General features: G+C 45.4%; 1 protein-coding gene across 1 annotated transcript; it reads right to left on the reverse strand.

Moving 5' to 3' along the window:
* Nucleotides 1–258: 258 nt before the first annotated feature.
* Nucleotides 259–20647, reverse strand: ARL5B (ARF like GTPase 5B). The gene is made up of 6 exons (XM_075271759.1): nt 20433–20647; nt 13787–13847; nt 10814–10961; nt 8550–8633; nt 6982–7133; nt 259–5451 (listed from the first exon to the last, which is right to left on the reverse strand). Exons 1-6 carry the CDS (start codon nt 20476–20478, stop codon nt 5403–5405), a joined length of 540 nt encoding a protein of 179 aa, XP_075127860.1. The 5' UTR covers nt 20479–20647; the 3' UTR covers nt 259–5402.
* Nucleotides 20648–20832: the final 185 nt, after the last annotated feature.

The following is a 20832-nucleotide window of genomic DNA, read 5'->3' on the forward strand; positions in this document are numbered from 1 at the left end:
GGCTCCTAATGTCCCGGGCCCTGTGGCAGCCGCTACCACGATAGTTACGCCACTGACTCTTCAGGTGGGAGAAACTAACAGGTTTACGGAAGGGTTTTGCTAAAAATAAATACAATTTTGATAAACGTTAATCGGGATTACAAAGACATATCACTATCAGGCTGGAAATATTAAAAGAAAAAAAAATACAACCAGATAAAATGAATTAAATATTTATTTGGAAATTTAAAAAAAAAAAAAAAAAAAATTTACTTGAGAGACATTTATAGCTTCAGCATCGTCATAACCTGACAATAGATGCAATACTTTATGACATCCTCATTTTTAAAATGAATAGAAAACCAGTGAGCGCGCCCATCTCGTGTGTGAGGGGAGGGGGCAGCACATAAAGCACCTCATTCATAATACACTAAATAAAACACTAACATGGCGGAGCCGAACGGTTTCCCGTTTTAAAGCTACTAAAACGCAAGTGAAGATTTAGCAAAATGTTATAAGACTATCAAAAAAACTAAACGATAAAATAAGACAGATGCTAAACATTTCTAACGGACTCTATGGGTTGTCTGAGACCAACTCAGTTTTTTACCGATACCCCGAGGTACTCCCCAAAATCAAATCCTGTAGTGTTTGGATTTTAAAGAGGACCTTTCACCAACTCTGCGTTCAATAGGGGCCGCTCCATCGATTCTGACGCAGTTGGAATCTTTTCTCTAGTCCCCACCACTCCTGAGTAATCCTTTGTTAGTTTCAGCATCCCATATGCCACTGCCTGGGAGGTGGGAGGGTCCCAGACTATCTGCTCCAGCCTAGGGCCGCCCACTTACTGAAAGGAAAAGCACCAATTGCTCAGGAACGGTGGGGGCTAGAGAAAAAAAATCCAACTGCCCCAGAATCAGCAGAGAAGGGTCTATTGCAGGGGTAGGGAACGTACTGCTCGCAAGCTATTGCAAAACTACAACTCCCAGCATGCATACTTGCTCTGCTGTTCTTGGAACTCCCATGGAAGTGAATGGAGCATGCTGGAAGTCTAGAGAGCCGAAGGTTCCCTACCCCTGGTCTACTGGATGATATAAAGGGTTTGCGTTGGTGGAGAAAGGACCTCTTTAGTATCATAATGCAATATTTGTCGGGTAGTCATGTGACCAAGGCAGCCGTGTGCTTAAAAGGATTATTCATAATACATAAATAATGCTTAAAGTGTAACTAAACGTCTAGACTAAAATTTTGTAATTTACTTTTTAACAGATTTTGGCTCCTTTCTGTGAAATCCTGCACTTCCATTGCTTCTCTACTGAGACCCGTCCCTGCTATTCAAAGTGTATGAGTTAGTGTAAAAGGGTGGGGGAGGGTCACTTCATACAATTATATCATGGGAGTTATACAACATAGAAGCTTGATTCTGGTGTCATATGAAAGAGGAGAATCCCAACTATCCTATGACCTTTACTATTCCCAGATATCACTGGTTGAAAATACAGCAGCCATTGGGATATTTTTTTTTTATTTAGATTGGGAGCCCCATATAGGGATCACAATGTTCATTTCCCCTATCAGTATGTCTTTGTAGAATGGGAGGAAATCCACAAAAACACTGGGAGAACATACAAACTCCTTGCAGATATTGTTCCCGGCAGGATTTGAACCCAGGACTCCAGTGCTGCAAGGCTGCACTGCTAATCACTGAGCCATCGTGTTGCCCCCAGTAGCCATTGGGATATTTGTACAAAACTACATATAAATGGAGGAAGATATTACGAGGCCCTTATATTAACACCGACCCTGCCAATATGGAGTCTGTAAAAACAGAGTGAGTCTCAGAAAACCCCTGTAAGGTTACACATTCAGAACTCCCGTGTGGTGCGTATAGTAAAGGCACTCAGTTTTTGTAAGTCTAGTGTAAATTTTTAATGGCGTGTTACCTGAACCCAGCATCTCAACACAGCCCCGCTGGCAGATAGGGTACGGTCAACTGAATTAAATGGCATTTTCCCCTTGTGAATATCAAAGAGATCAGTTTTTTTTTTTCCCCCAATATGCAAATGAGCTCTTTGGACCAATAAGGTTAAGTTCACACGGTGTTTTTTGATCCAGGACCTGAGGCGGAGGCTGCCTCAGGTTCCAGGCCAAAATACGGGTAGCTGCGACTGGATGCTGATGCAGTACACCGGTATCCAGTCACGCACTGCGTTCCGGATTAGGTCCAATGAACGGGCCTAGTCAGGAGGAGGGAGCATCTTCAGGTGGTTGTCGTGAGGCGAATCCGCCTGGAGGAATGAGCATGTCGCTCATGACCGGGTACCATTGATTTAATTGAGAGCTGTCTTTTTGGCCAAGATTTTGAGACTGATACGGCCTCAAAATCCTGACCAAAAAACCCAGAGTGAACTTACCCGTAGAGTGTAGATTGACAAAACTAGAACTCTCCTGAGAACGGAGCCAAGGGGGATGAACACTATATGATTCAGGTGACCCTATCTGTCTGCAGGGCTGGGTGGGTACGGTGGGTTGTGGTGGCACACTCCCTTTAATACATAGGAACACAATGTTTGGACATGGATCTCACAAGTTCCTTCTTTTACATCCACTCCCAAGAGCACCAGGGATAAGACATGTAGTTTACCAAAACCTGGGCTATTCCCACTGGTAACAGCTATCGCCTATTGACTGATCGCAGGGGGGTTGACTACTGGGACCCCCACTGATCAATAAAATTGATGGAGTGGTAGCGCACATGCAAAATCCCTGCTCCATGCACTGCTATGGGACTGACCTGACCCAAGGCATTAAAGATTCAGGTCTTGGGAAATTACAGTAGTCTGTTTGCCTAGAAACTTCCATTTGCCGGCTTTTTGGGTTTCAAAAAACTCAAAATCATCAAATCTGGAGTGTTATAATAGGCTCCTGAAATTTACAATGGTTTTGTCCGCCCCCGCATTGACAGGTCGTTGTAACCATAAGGTATTGACTGGCAAAGTCAACCAACCCGCCAGGACCTGCCGGCAACGTAACCTCTCCTTGGGTTTGCCAAGTATGTATATTTCTTTCAATAGGGGAAGGGGGAGAAGTCTGTCAAACACATCCAGAGCGAAGAAACAACTGGACAGGTTGAAATGTAACAAGTCTTATTCTTATCCCACCAATCTCAAAAAATGGGGGTCCCATGTCCTCTTTTAATGGAGCGGCAGTTTTCGCATTGCCGAGAACTACATAGTCCCATAGAGTTGAACGGAATGGCGACCACTATTCTATGTAAGGGGGCTGGGGACCCCCAACAGTGGAGGTCCCAACAGTGGGACCCCCAGAGATCGGACCCTTAAACCCTATTCTGCAGATCTAAAACAATACAGAAGGCAAAAATTTAAAGGCATAAGGATATATAGGAAGAAGCGACGTGCGTTGTCCAAACCCAAAAGCAAAGACACCCATCGATAAGAGTATATAAGGGGTGCCTAGTAGAAGAATATAGCCCTCCATATTGGATCATTCCAAACCATATTTCATAGTTTATGGTTCACGTGCGTCCTTAACTTTATTATAGATAAAAAGAAAAACCTTAAAAATAATCCCATGATGGATCTAATATCACCGCGACCTCCCATCGCCAGAGCATGGCGGACATAATATACTAGCCACGACCCGCCCAAGAGGAATCATCTACCTTCTCCTCTCCGTAAAAAGAGCGCAAAAGATGCAAATAGTCGAAACAAGCATTGAAAGCGTTGCCAGCTACATAAAGCTTCTTTATTCCCAACGTAATACGCTGCGGAGACGGCAAAAAGAGCGGACATGAAATCCCGAAATAACCCGACCTATCCTTCCCCGCAACAGACTAGAAAATGTATACAGAAAAAAAATCCATAACAAACATGTAGTATCGCTAGAAAGGCTTAGGGCTTGTTCACGCAGCTTGTTCAACCCCCGTGTGAACTAGCCCTAAGGCTACATGCACACTCTGCGTATGAGTGGTGCAATTTTAGGGGGAGGGGAGATCAGTAGTTAACTGAAACAGGGTTGCAATCCGTCCCGTGAGTAGGTACCCTTTTAACATATATTTATTTGGAGGAAGTGAAAATCCTGGCAGTGAAAATCATCTGAAATGCAAGAAAAATGCAAAAAAAAAAAATGCAAAAATCTAAAAAGTTAAAATAAAAAAAGTGCAAAAGATTTAAGCTGGGCTCCATGGAAAGGTCACGTCACAGTGAAATAGACGCATTATTACAGCTTGCACAGGTCAGACAATGTAGTATCTGTTCACCTTATGGAGATCCAACCAACTGAGCAATGCTCCCTGGGAAAAATATGTAAAACGGCTGGAGAAAAAAAACAAAAAAAAAACAGACTCACAAATAGGTGGCAGTGGGGACACAGATGTTTTACCATGTCAAGTTGAAGGTAAACTTGGAAAAAAAAAAAAATTACAAAAAAAATCTAATATAATTGGATTTTTATTTTTTTTTTGCAGTGTCCTCAGGCTACATTCACACTACTGTTTGTATCATTCACAGGATCAGAGCAACGAACCAAAATGCAGACACCCTGTGTCCAGTCTCCACTCACTGTAATGTTAAAATATATATATATTTTTTTTAAAAAGACAAAAAAAACAACTTTTGCTTTCGCCTTTATTTTTTCAGACGGAAGAAAAAAAAAAAAAAAAAAAAACTTTGCTGGTACGACAGTCTTCCCAAAAGTGAGAAACAAGATGGAAGCCAGCGCCTGTCCTTTCCACATTACAGTGAATGGGGGCAGACACAAACCAAGAGTCATTTTGCAGGCGTTAAAGTTCGTTGTTCTGATCCTATGACGGATTAGGGCAACGGACTGCAATGACAGTAGTGTGAGTTTAGCCTTACAACTATTGTTACTCATTGAGACACGCCGTGGCAAGATGATCATACAGCCTTAGCCCAAGTGTCCGGATTCTACGCAATGAGAAGCTGCGTCAAGGTTTGCATTAAAAAAAAAAAAAAAGTTGTAACAATTGTGCGTCTGGCAACATGATAAATATTGACCCTTTAAAATCCACAATTTGGCAACGGTGGCTCTTTCACCGCTGTGAACGGTCACCAACTCGACACGCACAGAAGCCGTGTGGCTTGCCGACGTGGACAATGATGTATGAGAACCGTTAAAACCAAAAAACAGCTACGTGGTCGCCATTTCTAAAAACAGCAGCGGTTGTGTATTCATGCTCCGGATGTCACGTACAGTAATCGATATGAAAATTGTTCATCAGAGGTCGAGTGTATTACAGTCTCACGGTTGTCAGATCGCTTACTGACGCGGTGTCACTTGATTCAAGTGTGGCTCAGACAGATCCGCTCGTCTCAGATTAACCATGGAGATGCTGTAGTGTAAAAAGAGTCCTGAAAAGAGTCCGCAAAGGAGTCCACGGCCCGTTATCTCACTCCGGTCCGGCATGTCATCCATTCGAGACCTTGATATAACCTAAAATAAAATGTCATAGTGTTAGGGGTCAGAAAATGTTCTTATTTACTATTATGGGACCCCCCCGCCGATCATGAGAATTGGGGTCCAGTCTGAAAGGAGGAGGAGTTTTGCATGGGCACTGCCGTTCCGATCACTGCATATGGGGCAGATAGTGAGAGCCAAGTATAGCACCTGAATATCGACCCCCATTATACACTGAATTTGCCCATGGTGGGACTATTAAAGGATTATCTTATCTCTTATCTTATCTTAGACGCTGAATGGAGCAATGGCTGTGCATGGGCATTGCTGCTCAATTTAAAGGGATTCTACCATTAAAAACTTTTTTTTTTTTCTAACACGTCGTAATAGCCTTAAGAAAGGCCATTCTTCTCCTACCTTTCGATGTCTTCCTAACCCCACCGTTCGGTTAAAAATTAGTTTTTCGTTGGTATGCAAATTCGTTCTCTCACACAGCACTGGGGGCGTCCCTAATGCTGCGAGAGAACTCTCTCCAGCTCTGCCTCCATCTTCGTCAGCAACGGCCTCTTCTTCTTCCGGCGCTAGGGGTCACACTTGTGCGCCTGCGCAGGCAGAGCCGAGTGCACATGCCGGCAGCCATTTTTTTGTGGCCGCTTATGCGAGCATCCACAGTACGCTCTGTACTCCATACAACTATAGGAGTGTACTGCGCATGCTCACTTGGCTCTGCCTACGGCTTGATGGCACAGCCGACTGCGCAGGCGCACAAGTGTGACCCTAAGCGCCGGAAGATGATGATGAAGAGGCCGTTGCTGACGAAGATGGAGGCGGCGCTGGAGAGAGTTGTTGTGTGAGAGAACTAATTTGCGTACCGACGAAAAATGGATTTTTAACCGAACGACGGGGCAAGGAAAAGATTCCGATGTGTTAGTTACAAAAAAAAAAAAAAGTTTTTAAAGGTAGAATCCCTTTAAAGGGATCTTCCAGAAACTTTCAGGGGTGTGGAAGGGGGTCATACAATAGAGACCCTGAGAATCACCTGGTAGAGGAAGATGCTTCACAGGTCATGTGACATCACATGTCACATGGCCAGATCACACCTTAGTTCCATAGTCAATAGGGCCCACCAGGCCATTATTAGAAGTCCATTTGCCCGTTGTTCTGGTCTCCTGACCAGCCAGAGCGAGACACCTCAACGCAGATGTGGACCTAGTGTTACCCTGCATGTGACCACTGATGCCAGTGCTGCATAGATGGGAACAGAGGACCCAACAAGGGCACAGAGGACTGGAGTGGTTGGGTTGGTGAGCATTACTTTTTGCTTTTCCATTTTTGCCAATCCCGCCCTCCCCCTGGTTTACCAGTTTGACTGGAGAACCTCTTTATTTTTACCTGCCATAAAGCACAGACACGCTGCACTGTCTCCAACCTAGCAGTTACATAAGAGGTTTCATAAATCAATACAATAAAACAGCTACAAAAAAAACCCTAACATGAAATAAGTGACATTACATTTTGCTGAGACCTGCAAACTTCTAAAAGAAAGTGCCAAATAAGTCTCCGTACCCCTCTCCTGTGAGTGCACAGCAGGACTGGATATGCCAGGGATGATCCTTGATAGAACTAAGGGTGAGGTATTTGGAAATGTCAGCCGCCGTCATGCACCCTTTCATATCCTGCTTGTTTGCAAAGATAAGAACCGCTGCCTTCCGTAAATCCTAAAGAAAAGCAAATATACACAGTCAACACTAGATTAACTCGGCAGACGCACAATTTTCCAAAAGTTGCAAAAATACTGACTCAGTACAGCGAGACAGCCCTGACCATCGTAGCGCAGGCTGCACCCGCTGGGCTTGTCTTCACTTTAGTTACCCGGCGTCTTGGATTTCACCGCCTACTGGGCTCCAGGGGTCATGTAATGATATTTTTTGGTGTAACATTTCCAGCAATAATTCTAGTTCCTTAAGCTTTGTGCTGAGTGACGTAATCCAGCCCGCACCACAACATGGTGGATTACGCATCGACAGCGTCCGGGTCAGGTTTCCTTTGTACTACCCTGTAGTTATTCTTCTCGGAACTGAGACCTTTAGAATATTTGCTCCTTGGAAGAGACGTTTCTCAGCAGGAGCTCAGCATAGGTCAGGTTACAGGATGGGCTCGAAGCCGCCCTGGGGCTGAGGGGACTAATGTTTAACAGGTTGTAACAAAAAAATAAAAAAAATAAAAAAAACTATTTTTATTTTGTTTTTTTTCCCCAATTTTGATTACTAAAACACTGACATATTTTTAGAATTTTTTTAAAGCTTTTTTTAAATTTTATTTTACCATCACCCCCCTTGAACACATGGCAGGTTTATTATTTTTCCTTTTTTTAAAAAAAATAAATAAATAATAATAATAAATTCTTCTATTTTTTTTTTTTTTTTATTACCACCCCTTTTTGCAGGACAAGTTGTAGTTTTTAGTGATATTTTGGGGAACGCATGATTTTTTAATTTTATTTTTAAACTTTTTTTTTTTTTTTTTTTTTTTTTTTTTTTTTTTAAGGCAAAGCAGAGAATAAACAGATTTGAGCATCTTTGTTCCCCTTACGTTCTCATTATGGGATAGGCATTTCCACATTTTAATGATACGGTCATTTCTGGATACGGTGATTTTTTTTTTTTTTCTGCTCATATTTAAGAAAAGGTGGGCAAAGTGAATTAGTTTTACATTTCTAAAAACGTTTCCAACAATTCCCACCCTTTGAAGCAGGTCCGGATTTTTTTCAGTGTTGAATTCCCCAATTTTAATGAAAAAAAAAAAAAAATGTTAAGGGCTATTTCACGTGGGGCTCTGCGTGTACGCATCCTGTCGCAGCATTCCGCGATGGATTAGGCCCAAGTGAAGGGGCCGGAGCCTCACACCGAGGAATCCGCGGCAAGATAGGGCAGCTCGCTTCTTTGTTTCACTACTAGCTAGCGGAAAAAAAAAAGAAGCGAGTGGATCTCACTGAAGTCAATGGGAGCAGCGGATTGAGGCGGATTCCGCATCAAAATCCACTGCCAGCTTGCCCTATAACCTCTGTATGGCCTCTTTAATAGCTGCCCGTGTAACATCTGGGATGTGTGACCCAATGGCTTGGTGTGACCTACCTCATGAGCGAGCATCCTGTACAGCTCCTCTTTGGTGATGGACAGTCTCTCTCGGTCAGTGCTATCGACCACCAGGATGATAAACTGAGGAAACAATACAATAGAAGTCAGAGAATCCGACCAAAGCGTTTACCTGTCCTAATAAAGGGGGCCTCTAGCTCTCCTAGAATATATATAAATTTTTTATTTATTTTTTTGAGCAATTTTCTGTAAATTTCAGCTAGATATTATATGCTATATAATACTAGATATTAGTATTTTTCTACGTTCCTCATGTGACTCCAGTCCCCGGCTCTGACACATTAGCTGTGACAGTCAGAGGCTCGTGACTTACCCCATTATGTAAGGCTGCACACACATACACTATATATACAATGCTCCTCTATTCACACAGACTATACATCATGGAAGTGCCACATTTCCCCCTCGCCACCATGATAACAAAGCCCTTCTGTTTGGGACATCAATGAGCTCCAGCAGGATTAGCTGCAAAATGCATGAATGCAATTACCCATGACAATGCGTCCAGGTCACATGGCGGAAACTTCTATGGATGAAAGCCGTCTGACGGCGCAGTAATATCAGCGGTCCGGGACTCGTAATATTGTAAACCCCCTTAATCCGGCGTCTACAATGTCACACTGATGCCGGGTGATCAGATATTCTGATCGTATCCTAAATGATCACATGGGTAATACAAGTATTTACATGTCAGGAGGAGGGACAGGGGTTGTCAGGGACTTTATTAACTATCCTTAGGCTAGGCCATCAATTCAAGACCCAGGGTGATCCCATAAATCACCTGTTTAAAGCGGAGGTCATACTCAGGAAGAACCATTGCCACTTCATAGGCCATGTGGGGTCATTTGGGCTTATCACAGCTCAGTCCCATTCAAATGAATATTCTGACTTGCAATACCAAACACATCCACTATACAATGTATGGCGCTGTGCTGGATAAGTAGTTTGTTTGCTTCAGCACATATAACCCTATAACTACTTGTATGCTTTGTAGGTATATAACAGTTATCCTAACGTGAAAGTTTGTGGGTTTGGATGTTTGTTCCTCAATCACACAAAATGGGCTGTACGGATTTGCATGAAATTTGCCACATACATAGATAGGAACCCCGATTAAAACATAGGCTACTTTTTATCCCGGTAAATGATATCACTACACGACTGCAGAGAAGGAATTTAGGTTCAGACAACACTAAAGGACCTGTGATGACATCATCACAGGTCCTTCAGCCTTTCTAGGATTGGATCATGCTAGGTAGTGGGCAGAGCTACATGCTATTCTGTGGGCGGAGGTATGTAGGATGAAACTGAACAGTGTGAAAGCTGAAGAAAATGGAGTCTCATGGAAGATCAGGAGACTACAGAACATGCAGGATGTGTGTGGGCAAGAGGACTATATGGGGTGTAGAGTTTCAGTGAGTACTACAGGGAATGTGTTGTTTTGCCTCTTATGGGGAGGGGGGAGAACTTTGGCACATTTCAGCAACATCCGTTCAGCTCTTTGTAACACAGAAGCTGCTCAGACAGTCACATAACCAAACCCCTGTAATCACAATTGCCCGATGTAGCAGAGCTTTCGCAGCGCTGTAGCAAACCTCTATAGGCTCTGCATATGCAAACATGTACATACAGCTGGGTATCCTACACAAATGCAGCGATGTAGCAGAGCCGAGACGCGGGAGCAGGCTGATCGAACTGTGGCACATTTCAGCAACATCCATTCAGCCCTTTGTAACACAGAAGCTGCTCAGACACTGACATAAGAACACCCCTGTAACCGAAATGGCCAGATGTAGCAGAGCTTAGGCAGCGCTGTAGCACAGCTCAGTACGCTCTCCATATGCAGACATGTACATACAGCTGAGTATGCTGAGTATATGCTGCGATGTAGCAGAGTCGAGACGCGGGAGCAGGCTGATCATCCATAACAATTGGATAAATATAAGCGGCTCGGCGCCAACACCAACCTGCAGACGAGGTCGCGGGCAGATGCTAGTGTTGTGATAAAGTTGCCCTTCAGGAGTCAAGGAAAGCTGGGTGATCACTGCAGTACAAGCTATAACTTCTGCATTCAATGAATTTTCCACTGAAGCCATTTTCTGGGATTAAGGAGCAGTAAGTACATGGAGGCTTTGCTTACGTGGGTGTAACATCTAGTTTAAGGTCATGGAAAAGCTAACAGAGCGGATCAAGCCGCACGCACATCCCTGGACGGCGGCCAGAAAGGCGTCCCTGCCGGTTACCTCTGTGTTGGAATAGTAGGTGTTCCACGACGACCGCAGCGACTCCTGACCACCGATGTCCCACATCAAAAAGTGGGTGTTCTTCACCACGATTTCCTCCACGTTGCTTCCGATGGTCGGGGAGGTATGAACCACTTCATTCATTAAACTGAAAGGAAAGAAGAGAGTTATAGATGGCCGACACATCCACGTCTTACAGTGGGGCAAAAAAGTATTTAGTCAGTCACCAATAGTGCAAGTTCCACCACTTAAAAAGATGAGAGGCGTCTGTAATTTACATCATAGGTAGACCTCAACTATGAGAGACAAAATGAGAAAACAAATCCAGAAAATCACATTGTCTGCTTTTGTAAGAATTTATTTGCAAATTATGGTGGAAAATAAGTATTTGGTCACCTACAAACAATGAAGATTTCTGGCTCTCACAGACCTGTAACTTCTTCTTTAAGAGTCTCCTCTTTCCTCCACTCATTACCTGTAGTAATGGCACCTGTTTAAACTTGTTATCAGTATAAAAAGACACCTGTGCACACCCTCAAACAGTCAGACTCCAAACTCCATTATGGTGAAGACCAAAGAGCTGTCAAAGGACACTAGAAACAAAATTGTAGCCCTGCACCAGGCTGAGAAGACTGAATCTGCAATAGGCAACCAGCTTGGATTGAAGAAATCAACTGTGGGAGCAATAATTAGAAAATGGAAGACATACAAGACCACTGATAATCTCCCTCGATCTGGGGCTCCACGTAAAATCTCACCCCGTGGGGTCAAAATGATCACAAGAACGGTGAGCAAAAATCCCAGAACCACGCGGGGGGACCTAGTGAATGAACTGCAGAGAGCTGGGACCAATGTAACAAAACCTACCATCAGTAACACACTACGCCGCCAGGGACTCAGATCCTGCAGTGCCAGACGTGTCCCACTGCTTAAGCCAGTACATGTCCGGGCCCGTCTGAAGTTTGCTAGAGAGCATTTGGATGATCCAGAAGAGTATTGGGAGAATGTCCTATGGTCTGATGAAACCAAACTGGAACGGTTTGGTAGAAACACAACTTTACGTGTTTGGAGGAAAAAGAATACTGAGTTGCATCCATCAAACACCATACCTACTGTAAAGCATGGGGGTGGAAACATCATGCTTTGCGGCTGTTTCTCTGCAAAGGGGCCTGGACGACAGATCCGGGTACATGAAAGAATGAATGGGGCCATGTATCGTGAGATTTTGAGTGCAAACTTCCTTCCATCAGCAAGGGCATTGAAGATGAAACGTGGCTGGGTCTTTCAACATGACAATGATCCAAAGCACACCGCCAGGGCATTGAAGGAGTGGCTTTGTAAGAAGCATTTCAAGGTCCTGGAGTGGCCTAGCCAGTCTCCAGATCTCAACCCTATAGAAAACCTTTGGAGGGAGTTGAAAGTCTGTGTTGCCAAGCGACAGCCCCAAAACATCACTGCTCTAGAGGAGATCTGCATGGAGGAATGGGCCGACATACCAACAACAGTGTGTGCCAACCTTGTGAAGACTTACAGAAAACGTTTCACCTCTGTCATTACCAACAAAAGATATAGAACAAAGTATTGAGATGAAATTTTGTTACTGACCAAATACTTATTTTCCACCATAATTTGCAAATAAATTCTTACAAAATCAGACAATGTGATTTTCGGGATTTGTTTTCTCATTTTGTCTCTCATAGTTGAGGTCTACCTATGATGTAAATTACAGACGCCTCTCATCTTTTTAAGTGGTGGAACTTGCACTATTGGTGACTGACTAAATACTTTTTTTGCCCCACTGTATATTGGAGTTCTGCTGGCAACGCAGACATGTGCAAATATCAATGAAGAGACTAAATGTCACCCAATGTTTGGCCCTGGCTTAAAGGGGCTGTCCAGGGAATGGTAATTTACCTATCTGGTCCTGGGAACGGTCTATTTTAGGCTAGAGTCACACGACAGTCTCATCTGTGAAACTCAGTCTGTGTATATATCAGATTCGCAGGTTTGTATGTGGGGAAAGGGGACTGCTAGCTTTATAATGACGTATAATCCAGCGACATTCTGGTAGTGATTACAGTAGGGGGCGGTATGTCGCTGGGTGACAGGGATCCCCAGGATTATACGTAACTATAAAGCTAGGAGTCCGCCTCATGGCAGAGTGTTCACACACAGAGCGTGTTTCACAGATAAACCACAAACATGTGCATGTGGCCCTACTCTGCAGCGTAGAAACTATGTCCCATCTTTATGTCACAGTATAGGACCGTGATAGCGAACCTACGGCATGGGTGCCAAGGGTGGCACTCAGAGCCCTCTCTTTAGGCACCCATCCATGGAGCAGATTATACTGTGTGGGGGCCACCGTGGAGCATATTGTACTGTGTGGGGGCCACTGTGAAGCAGATTGTACTGTGTGGGGGTCACTGTGGACCAGATTGTACTGTGTGGGGGTCACTGTGGACCAGATTGTACTGAGTGGGAGCCACTGTGGAGCAGATTATACTGCGTAGGGGACACTGTGGAGCAGATTATACTGTGTGTGGGCCACTGTGGAGCAGATTATACTGTGTGGGGGCCACTGTGCAGCATATTATACTGTGTGTGGGCCACTGTGGAGCAGATTGTACTGTGTGGGGGCCACTGTGCAGCATATTATACTGTGTGGGGGCCACTGTGCAGCATATTATACTGTGTGGGGGCCACTGTGCAGCATATTATACTGTGTGGGGGCCACTGTGCAGCATATTATACTGTGTGATGGTCACAGTGGAGCAAAAAGCTCTATAAAGCCCCATTCGAATGACCATAGTTTGCAGGTCTGTAATTGTGTGCAATTGTGGACATAATTAAGGTTAAATTGCCGTGTTGGCACTTTGGGATAAATTAGTGGGTTTTGGGTTGCCATTTAGGCACTCTGTCTCTAAAAGATTTGCCATCACTAGTATAGGAGGTATAATAAATAATACTTACAACTGGTACAAGATAGTAGTTTTTCCTGCATTGTCGAGTCCAACGATGATCACCTTGTGCTCTGCAATGAGAAAAGGAACAAGTCAGGACGAAGGATCAACCTAAATTACTGTCATTTCTGTGGTCTTAAAGGGGGCCCGTCACCTCTCCATCTTAGATTGTTTTAGAAATTACTATTATTGTGAGTGTATGTCTCTATACAATCACAAGTCTGGATAATGTTCCATAGATCTCTGCATTGTGCCATTCCTCTGTTGCTCCTCCAGGAAATCTAGAAATGAATGGACAGCTGGGCGTTCCCAGTTATAGGGATGTGTCCGTTCACACTATGATCAGTGGAGGGGTAACATGCAATTGTCCAGGAGGAATAACAGGAGGAGCAGCACAACGCGAAGAAGAAAATGCATAAAAGCTGTTATTTCATGGGGAATACTAAGAGAGTATTCAGTACAACAGACACGTCTGGAGAGGTACCAGGTCCTCCTTAATGGTTAACACAGTCCCGTACCCCGAGGATACACAAAGCCTCTCCGAAATAACTTCTACTTGTCTTTGTAGAAAGTACACAAGTCAATGAGTGAATAAAGACGAAACCCGCCAGGGAGAACAAGAACCTTGTAAATAATCCCCTGCCAAGACGTGCATTAAGACTCCAGCCAAATGTGACTTCACCGACTACATTAATTAGAGCGTGAACCGAGGCGCGGTGGTCAATATAACACAGTCAGCGACAGCGAATGGACCTCGGCCCAATTCATGCAAATGTATTATCAGAAAACACTGGAGGGGAAGCCGAGAGAATGTCTGCAATAAACACCCTTAAAGGGTCCTTGTAGGATTATTTGACCGGTCAGCATGTAATACTACATTTCTCCTGTAGTGGCCACTGCAGGGAAATAAAGGAGCAGTCAGAGCAAAGGCGATCAGCTGATCAGCTGACTTAAAGGGTTAATCCCAGCAAATCAAGATGGAATAATGGATCCCAAGTGGTAGGACATGTGGGAATAGGCTATGCTGGTCCCATAGAGTAGAACGGGCACTTTGGAAACAACCTAGCCCATGTATCTGTGACGGTGAAACCACGGAAACAGAGTATCTTAGCTGTGATACGCCTTGTCTCCTCTATGGCAGATTGCTCGGCTGTTCTCCATGTTGTGCCCTTAGGAGATGGGACCTGGGGCGGTTATTTCCTTCTCGGTCACCTTTCCAGACGTGTCTGTTTTACTACATTCTTTTTATTCCGGGGAATTTCGTCTTCACGGTCTGCATGTGCCGATCCTCTTTTAGGCTTACTGGGATATAGGAATAAATTACAAAAAAAAAGCGAGTCCCTAGTAGTCTGACACAGCCCAGATGGTATAGTGTCAGCATGGAAGACCTCTCAATATACTCAGACATTTCCAGGAGGAACAATAGAGGAATAACACTATAAGAGACGCTCCAGAGTTGTTAGGGCTGTGGAGTCCATGGGTCAAAAGCACAAACTCCTTCGTAAATGGCAGCCATGGCCGGTAAGAAGAATTCATTGTATGTGGCATTTAGATGTCCGTTCACACCTGTAGGCCTGTGACATGCCGATAAGACGTACCGTATATACTCGAGTATAAGCCGAGGCCCCTAATTTTACCACAAAAAACTGGGAAAACTTATTGACTCGAGTATAAGCCGAGGGGGGGAAATGCAGCAGCTACTGTGAAAATTTCAAAAATTAAAATGGTCGGAGTTTTTGGGTGCAGTAGTTGCTGGTGCTGGGGAGGGGGTGTTTTGGTTGTCTGTCTGCCCCTTCCCTGAGCTTGAGGACTGGGTTTTTTCCCCCCACTTGGAATTCAGTCTGTTTGACTATAGGGGATCTGCAGTGCTCCTATTAACCCCTTCCTGATGGAATAGGAGCACTGCAGATACCTAACGTGTATGTTTCACAGTAATTTTCTACTTTGAGGGCAGGTTCACACCAGTGCCCGATCTCCGTTATACAGGTTGCAGATCCCCTATATTCAGTAGACCGGGCACTGTCAGACACAGGATACCTAATGTGTTTGTGTGTCACAGTCATTTTCTACTCTTTTATGTATTCTAGGGAAAGGAGGGATTTACAACTTTTATTTATTTTATTTTTTTTTTAATCTTTTTTTTGTTGCACTATTTTATGGGAAATTCTATACATTGATATTGCGGCTGCTCATAGACCCCCCCCCCTACTAAAAAAAAAAACCAAGGGGTTTTTTGTTGACTCCAGTAAAAGCCGAGGGGGGCTTTTTTCAGTACAAAAACTGTGCTGAAAAATTCGGCTTATACTCGAGTATATACGGTAATACACACCACACAGCCTCACATCACAGGGAGACAAGTGCCTGACTCAACACATACAAGTGTAAGCATAGCTGTAGGAATAGGAATGAAAGCGGCCCACATAGGGCGAGGATCAGCGACTACCTGCAGCTGTATACTGTATACATGGGGCCGTGTACATTAACAGAAAGGTGAGGCACATGTGAGGGCGATGTCAGACAGAGCAGTCTGGGTAAAATGGCCCATAGGACGGCCTCATTTTCTAGACTGAACTCTTCGCCATAGTCAGTCGCTGGCTTCAGCAGTTACATGTTGGGTAGAGGTTACGTACATCAGCAGTGATGTCTCTGGTAGCCATCATATGACCACTGATGCCTGTGATTGGCCGTAGCAGTCACGTGACCTTCTGTGCTTTTAGCCCAGACCGTCTGTAGATAGAGGGAATGAGTTGAGGACCAGGAGGGTAGAGAAGTGTCATTTTACACTGGGTTCACATTAGTATCGGTTGTCCATTGAAGGACCAGGACAATGGACAGGTCAGTCGATAAAATAGCAGTTGCATATTAATATTTAACACACATTTTTTTTTTCCCCATTTTATCCTAGAAAACCCCTTTAAGAACACTCTGGGTTCCCATACACAAGCCCAACTTTATTTTATCTGGCAATTTCAGTGAAGAAAGAATGGACCCCCATCATAGTCATTGGGGCCCCCATGTCATTACTGGGCTCTGTGGTCCATTCGGACGCTCCTCCAACAGACCAGAAATCAAAGTGCAAAAGTGGACGTAGCGTAACACTATATTACTGTGCACTGGTGCGGTCAGTGGGAGCCAGTCCGGGATCTGCAAGCCCTTGCGGACATCTGGGGGTCACATATATAGCAATGTAACTAATGCAGCTCCGAAGTGTTAAAAAGACGACTCAGCTTACCATAAAGGTAAACACATGGACACAAGTGACCTTTAAGAGGGATGTGACCGGAGGAGGCCACAAGACGGAGCTGCTGTCAGGAATGTTGCGGTGTCTCTGCCAAGTCAGGGGAGAGGGCACTGCCAGGCTCAAATCCAATATTCTCTTTGCTTTTTAATACTTGAGCAAAGCGACCAGCCAACATCACAAGTCACCGACCAAAAGATCCGACAGCACGGTAAAGACACGGCAGTCACTGACACCGGACCGCAGAAAGGAAGGACAGCGAGCGCCAGGACAGGTCATCAAGGAAAAATCGCCCAGGCCATTCATCAATATGGTGAGGTTGTAGCGTCCTGCTCCTCTTCAGTGCTCACTGAGCACAGCACCGTACACTTATATAGTGGCTGTGCTTGGTATCGAATGGGACTGAGCTGCCATCAGGTCATGTGACTGATATAAATGTGACATTGCACATCCTGTGAGGCTGCAGGAACACTACAAAGGGCGATCCAGGAGGTGCCGACCTCCCAAGGATCTTCAATCCTAAAAGGTCATAGGGACCTAAGGGTGACATAAGTCTATAGAGCGGCCTCCTCCCAGACTGCTCAGTCTCAGTGTATACCGCCCTTAGATAAGGTAACGCTAAGAGACTACAGAGGCAGAACAAGAGGCCTAGACAACGCTGTAACATAAAGGGAGGCCGAAACCTGAGAAATGTCACCTGTAATATCAGAGGACTGACACAGGAGACCTGGCCAGGGATTATTACTTTTATGACAAGTCCCAAGGCCAGGACCGTACAATACACTACACAACATATGGCGGTGCGAGCCCCAGGGGTATGGAGGTCACAGGCTGAGAATCCAGTGCATAGACAACAGCACCCCCCGCTGACACTTAAATCTAGGGCAGCACACACCGCCATGGCAATGTATAACCCTTCCCTAATTCTATGCAACAAGCTGCGGAGGTGATTAATGATAGATGGACGGTGGAAACCCCAGAACCCCAAGGATCAGCTGTTTGAAGAGACCGTAGCATTTGGATGAGCGCTGCAGCACCTGCACTGACTACAGAGCACAGCGCCGTGCAATATCTAGTGGCTGTGCTAGGTATTGCAGCTCAGCCCCATTCTCTTGAATGGGGAGTCAAATGTTAATAGACCACATGACCAATTAACTTGACGTTGGAAACATCCCTATGTACCATCGAACGTTCACAATTAAAGGGGGTGTCCGGTGAGTATTAGTTTACTGACATGGTGCCACTGCTGATGGATTAAGGGGTTCTGGCGGCGTCATGAACTTTCAGGTCATGTGATCTGATGTCCCCCAGTTGCTCTGCACCCCATCCGGCAGGTAATCACCTGTACTATGGGGGCAGGCCCGGGGCAGGAGGGACAGAGCGATGCATCGGATCACATGACCCAGGGTTGCGACACTGCTAGAGCTCTGGGTCTATCATCAGCGATCCCGGGACCAGGTAAGTCTATTATTAGTGTCCATCAACCTATAACATTACAGCATTGATTCCAGCCGAAGTCAAAATCCCACAATGTCCAGACCAATTACCCCACATTGGGGGGGGAAAAATTCCTTCCCGACCACAAATATGGCAGCCAGACGCCTGGATGATCTCCGAAATGCTGGTATACTCTGTAACCAATCAATAACACAGAATAGGCAAGGCTCAGCAGATCTCATTGACAGCAGATTACAAGGGGCTCACTCAGGTTATACAATGAGCAGGAACAGGGGGCTTAGGACCCCCCCTCTATTCTAGTAACTGGGGTAGTCACCAGCAATCAGACGGCTACCTATACCAGTATACCATATTTGTGGGACAAACCACTATGCAAAGATTTACCCATGGCCTCAAGGACTGTAATCCAGCCCTCAGTACGGCTTCAAGGGAACGCAACATACATAATACAAGTTACATATTAACAGAGGAAGGGTCCGGGACCGCTCCTGTGTCAGGCGGGAGAAGGAAACAACAAGCTGGGGGATGCTGACTGGACTGATCATGTGAATACGGCCCAAGTCACAACATATTACATTTATAGCATGATGGACCCGGGGGGTTGTGGCAAAGTCACATCCAATGCAGCATTCGTCTCCCAAAGTCACAGCCCCCAGGTCCAGGTAAGTAAATTAATACGCCCGGACAACCCCCTAAAAGGGATCCTATCATTAAAACTCAATTTTTTTTGTGACTAACACGTAGGAATAACCTTAAGAAAGTCTATTCTTCTCCTACCTTTAGATGTCTTCTACGCACCGCCGTTCCGTAGAAATCGTTGGTATGTAAAGGAGTTCTGTCGCAGCACTGGGGGTGGTCCTCAGTACTCAAACAGCACTAGGGGCGTCCCCAATGCTGCGAGAGAACTCTCCAGCGCCGCCTCCATCTTCTTCAGGAACATCCTCTTCACGTGTCTTCTGCCGGCGCTGGGTTCAAACTTCTAGGCATCGGACAAAGCCGATTGTGCATGCCCACCGGCCACAAGAAAATGGCCGCTTACAACACTGCGCAGTCGTCTGCCCGAGGCCTAGAAGTTCGAAGCGAGCACCGGAAGAAGACACATGAAGAAGCCGTTCCTGAAGAAGATGGAGGCGGCGCTGGAGAGTTCTCTCGCAGCATTGGGGACGCCCCCAGTGCTGTTTGTGTGCTGGGGCCCACCCCCAGTGCTGTGAGAGAACTCTTTTGCATACAGACGAAAACCAGGATTTCTACGGAACGGCGGTGCGGAGAAGACATCTAAAGGTAGGAGACGAATAACCTCTCTTAAGGCTATTCCGACATGTTAGGGACAAAAAAATTGAGTTTTAATGATAGGATCCCTTTAAAGATCAGCTGATGAGGCCACAGCACCGCCACATACATTTTAAAGTCCTGCAAAATCCCTTTAAATCAGAGGAAATCCAGCTAAGACTTTTGCACCCAAGGCCACACTTTTTGACACCGGCCACATTTGCATCCTGAGGGTCTATTCACACACAGCAGATCTGTCGCAGAAGTTTCTGTAAATAAATAAACATCCAGTCCAGGCTAAAAGATAAATGGAAGTCATGTTATAGAAATCTGCATCAAATCTGCCACATGTGAACACTCCCCTAATAGAGAGACACCATATAAACCGCACGAATGCCAAATTATCAGAATCAGTGCTAAGGGTCTTGTTCACACTGTGCAGAATGGCATGTCAAGCCAAGACGCAGCATCTAGTCTACCCCTGTGCAGTCTGATGGGGGTCGAGGGTCAAAGTTGGGGGTCGGGGGTCACAGTTTTGGGTCGGGGGTCATAGTTGGGGGTTGGAGTCCCCATTTAATAGGGGGCAACAGAACCAGGAAGGGGCAGCAATACCCTGCCCATAACACCGGGGCCAGGCACAGAGAGCAGCCGGGCAGGCAGCAGCAGGGCACGGCTCTTTGTTAGCACTTGCCTTGGTTGCAGAAGAAGTTCCACAGCTTCGCGAAGATGAGGCCCATCCTGACAGAGGCCACAGCCGAGCTCCGCCACTCACATCGGGGTCACAGCAGGGTCTCCACCCGCTTCGTGCACTCCCTGCGCGTCAGACCGCCGGCGCCATCCGCCCTCACCCCGGGGACAGCGAGACTCTCTCTCTCCCACACACCGCTCAACAGCTGGCTCTACCTACCGCTGCACGTACACCGGCTACGTCACGACGTTCTAACACTATAACCCCGCCTCTATCCAGCGCCTAAACTCATTGGCTAAACCTATCTAGCCCCTTTTACTTTAAACCAATCATAGACGGTCTATCAGGAAACATTAACATTTAAGCTGATCGATGATTGGTCAGGATTAACAGTAGTTCCCGG

The sequence above is a fragment of the Leptodactylus fuscus genome, chromosome 4, assembly GCF_031893055.1.
Source record: "Leptodactylus fuscus isolate aLepFus1 chromosome 4, aLepFus1.hap2, whole genome shotgun sequence".
NCBI classification, from domain to species: domain Eukaryota; kingdom Metazoa; phylum Chordata; class Amphibia; order Anura; family Leptodactylidae; genus Leptodactylus; species Leptodactylus fuscus.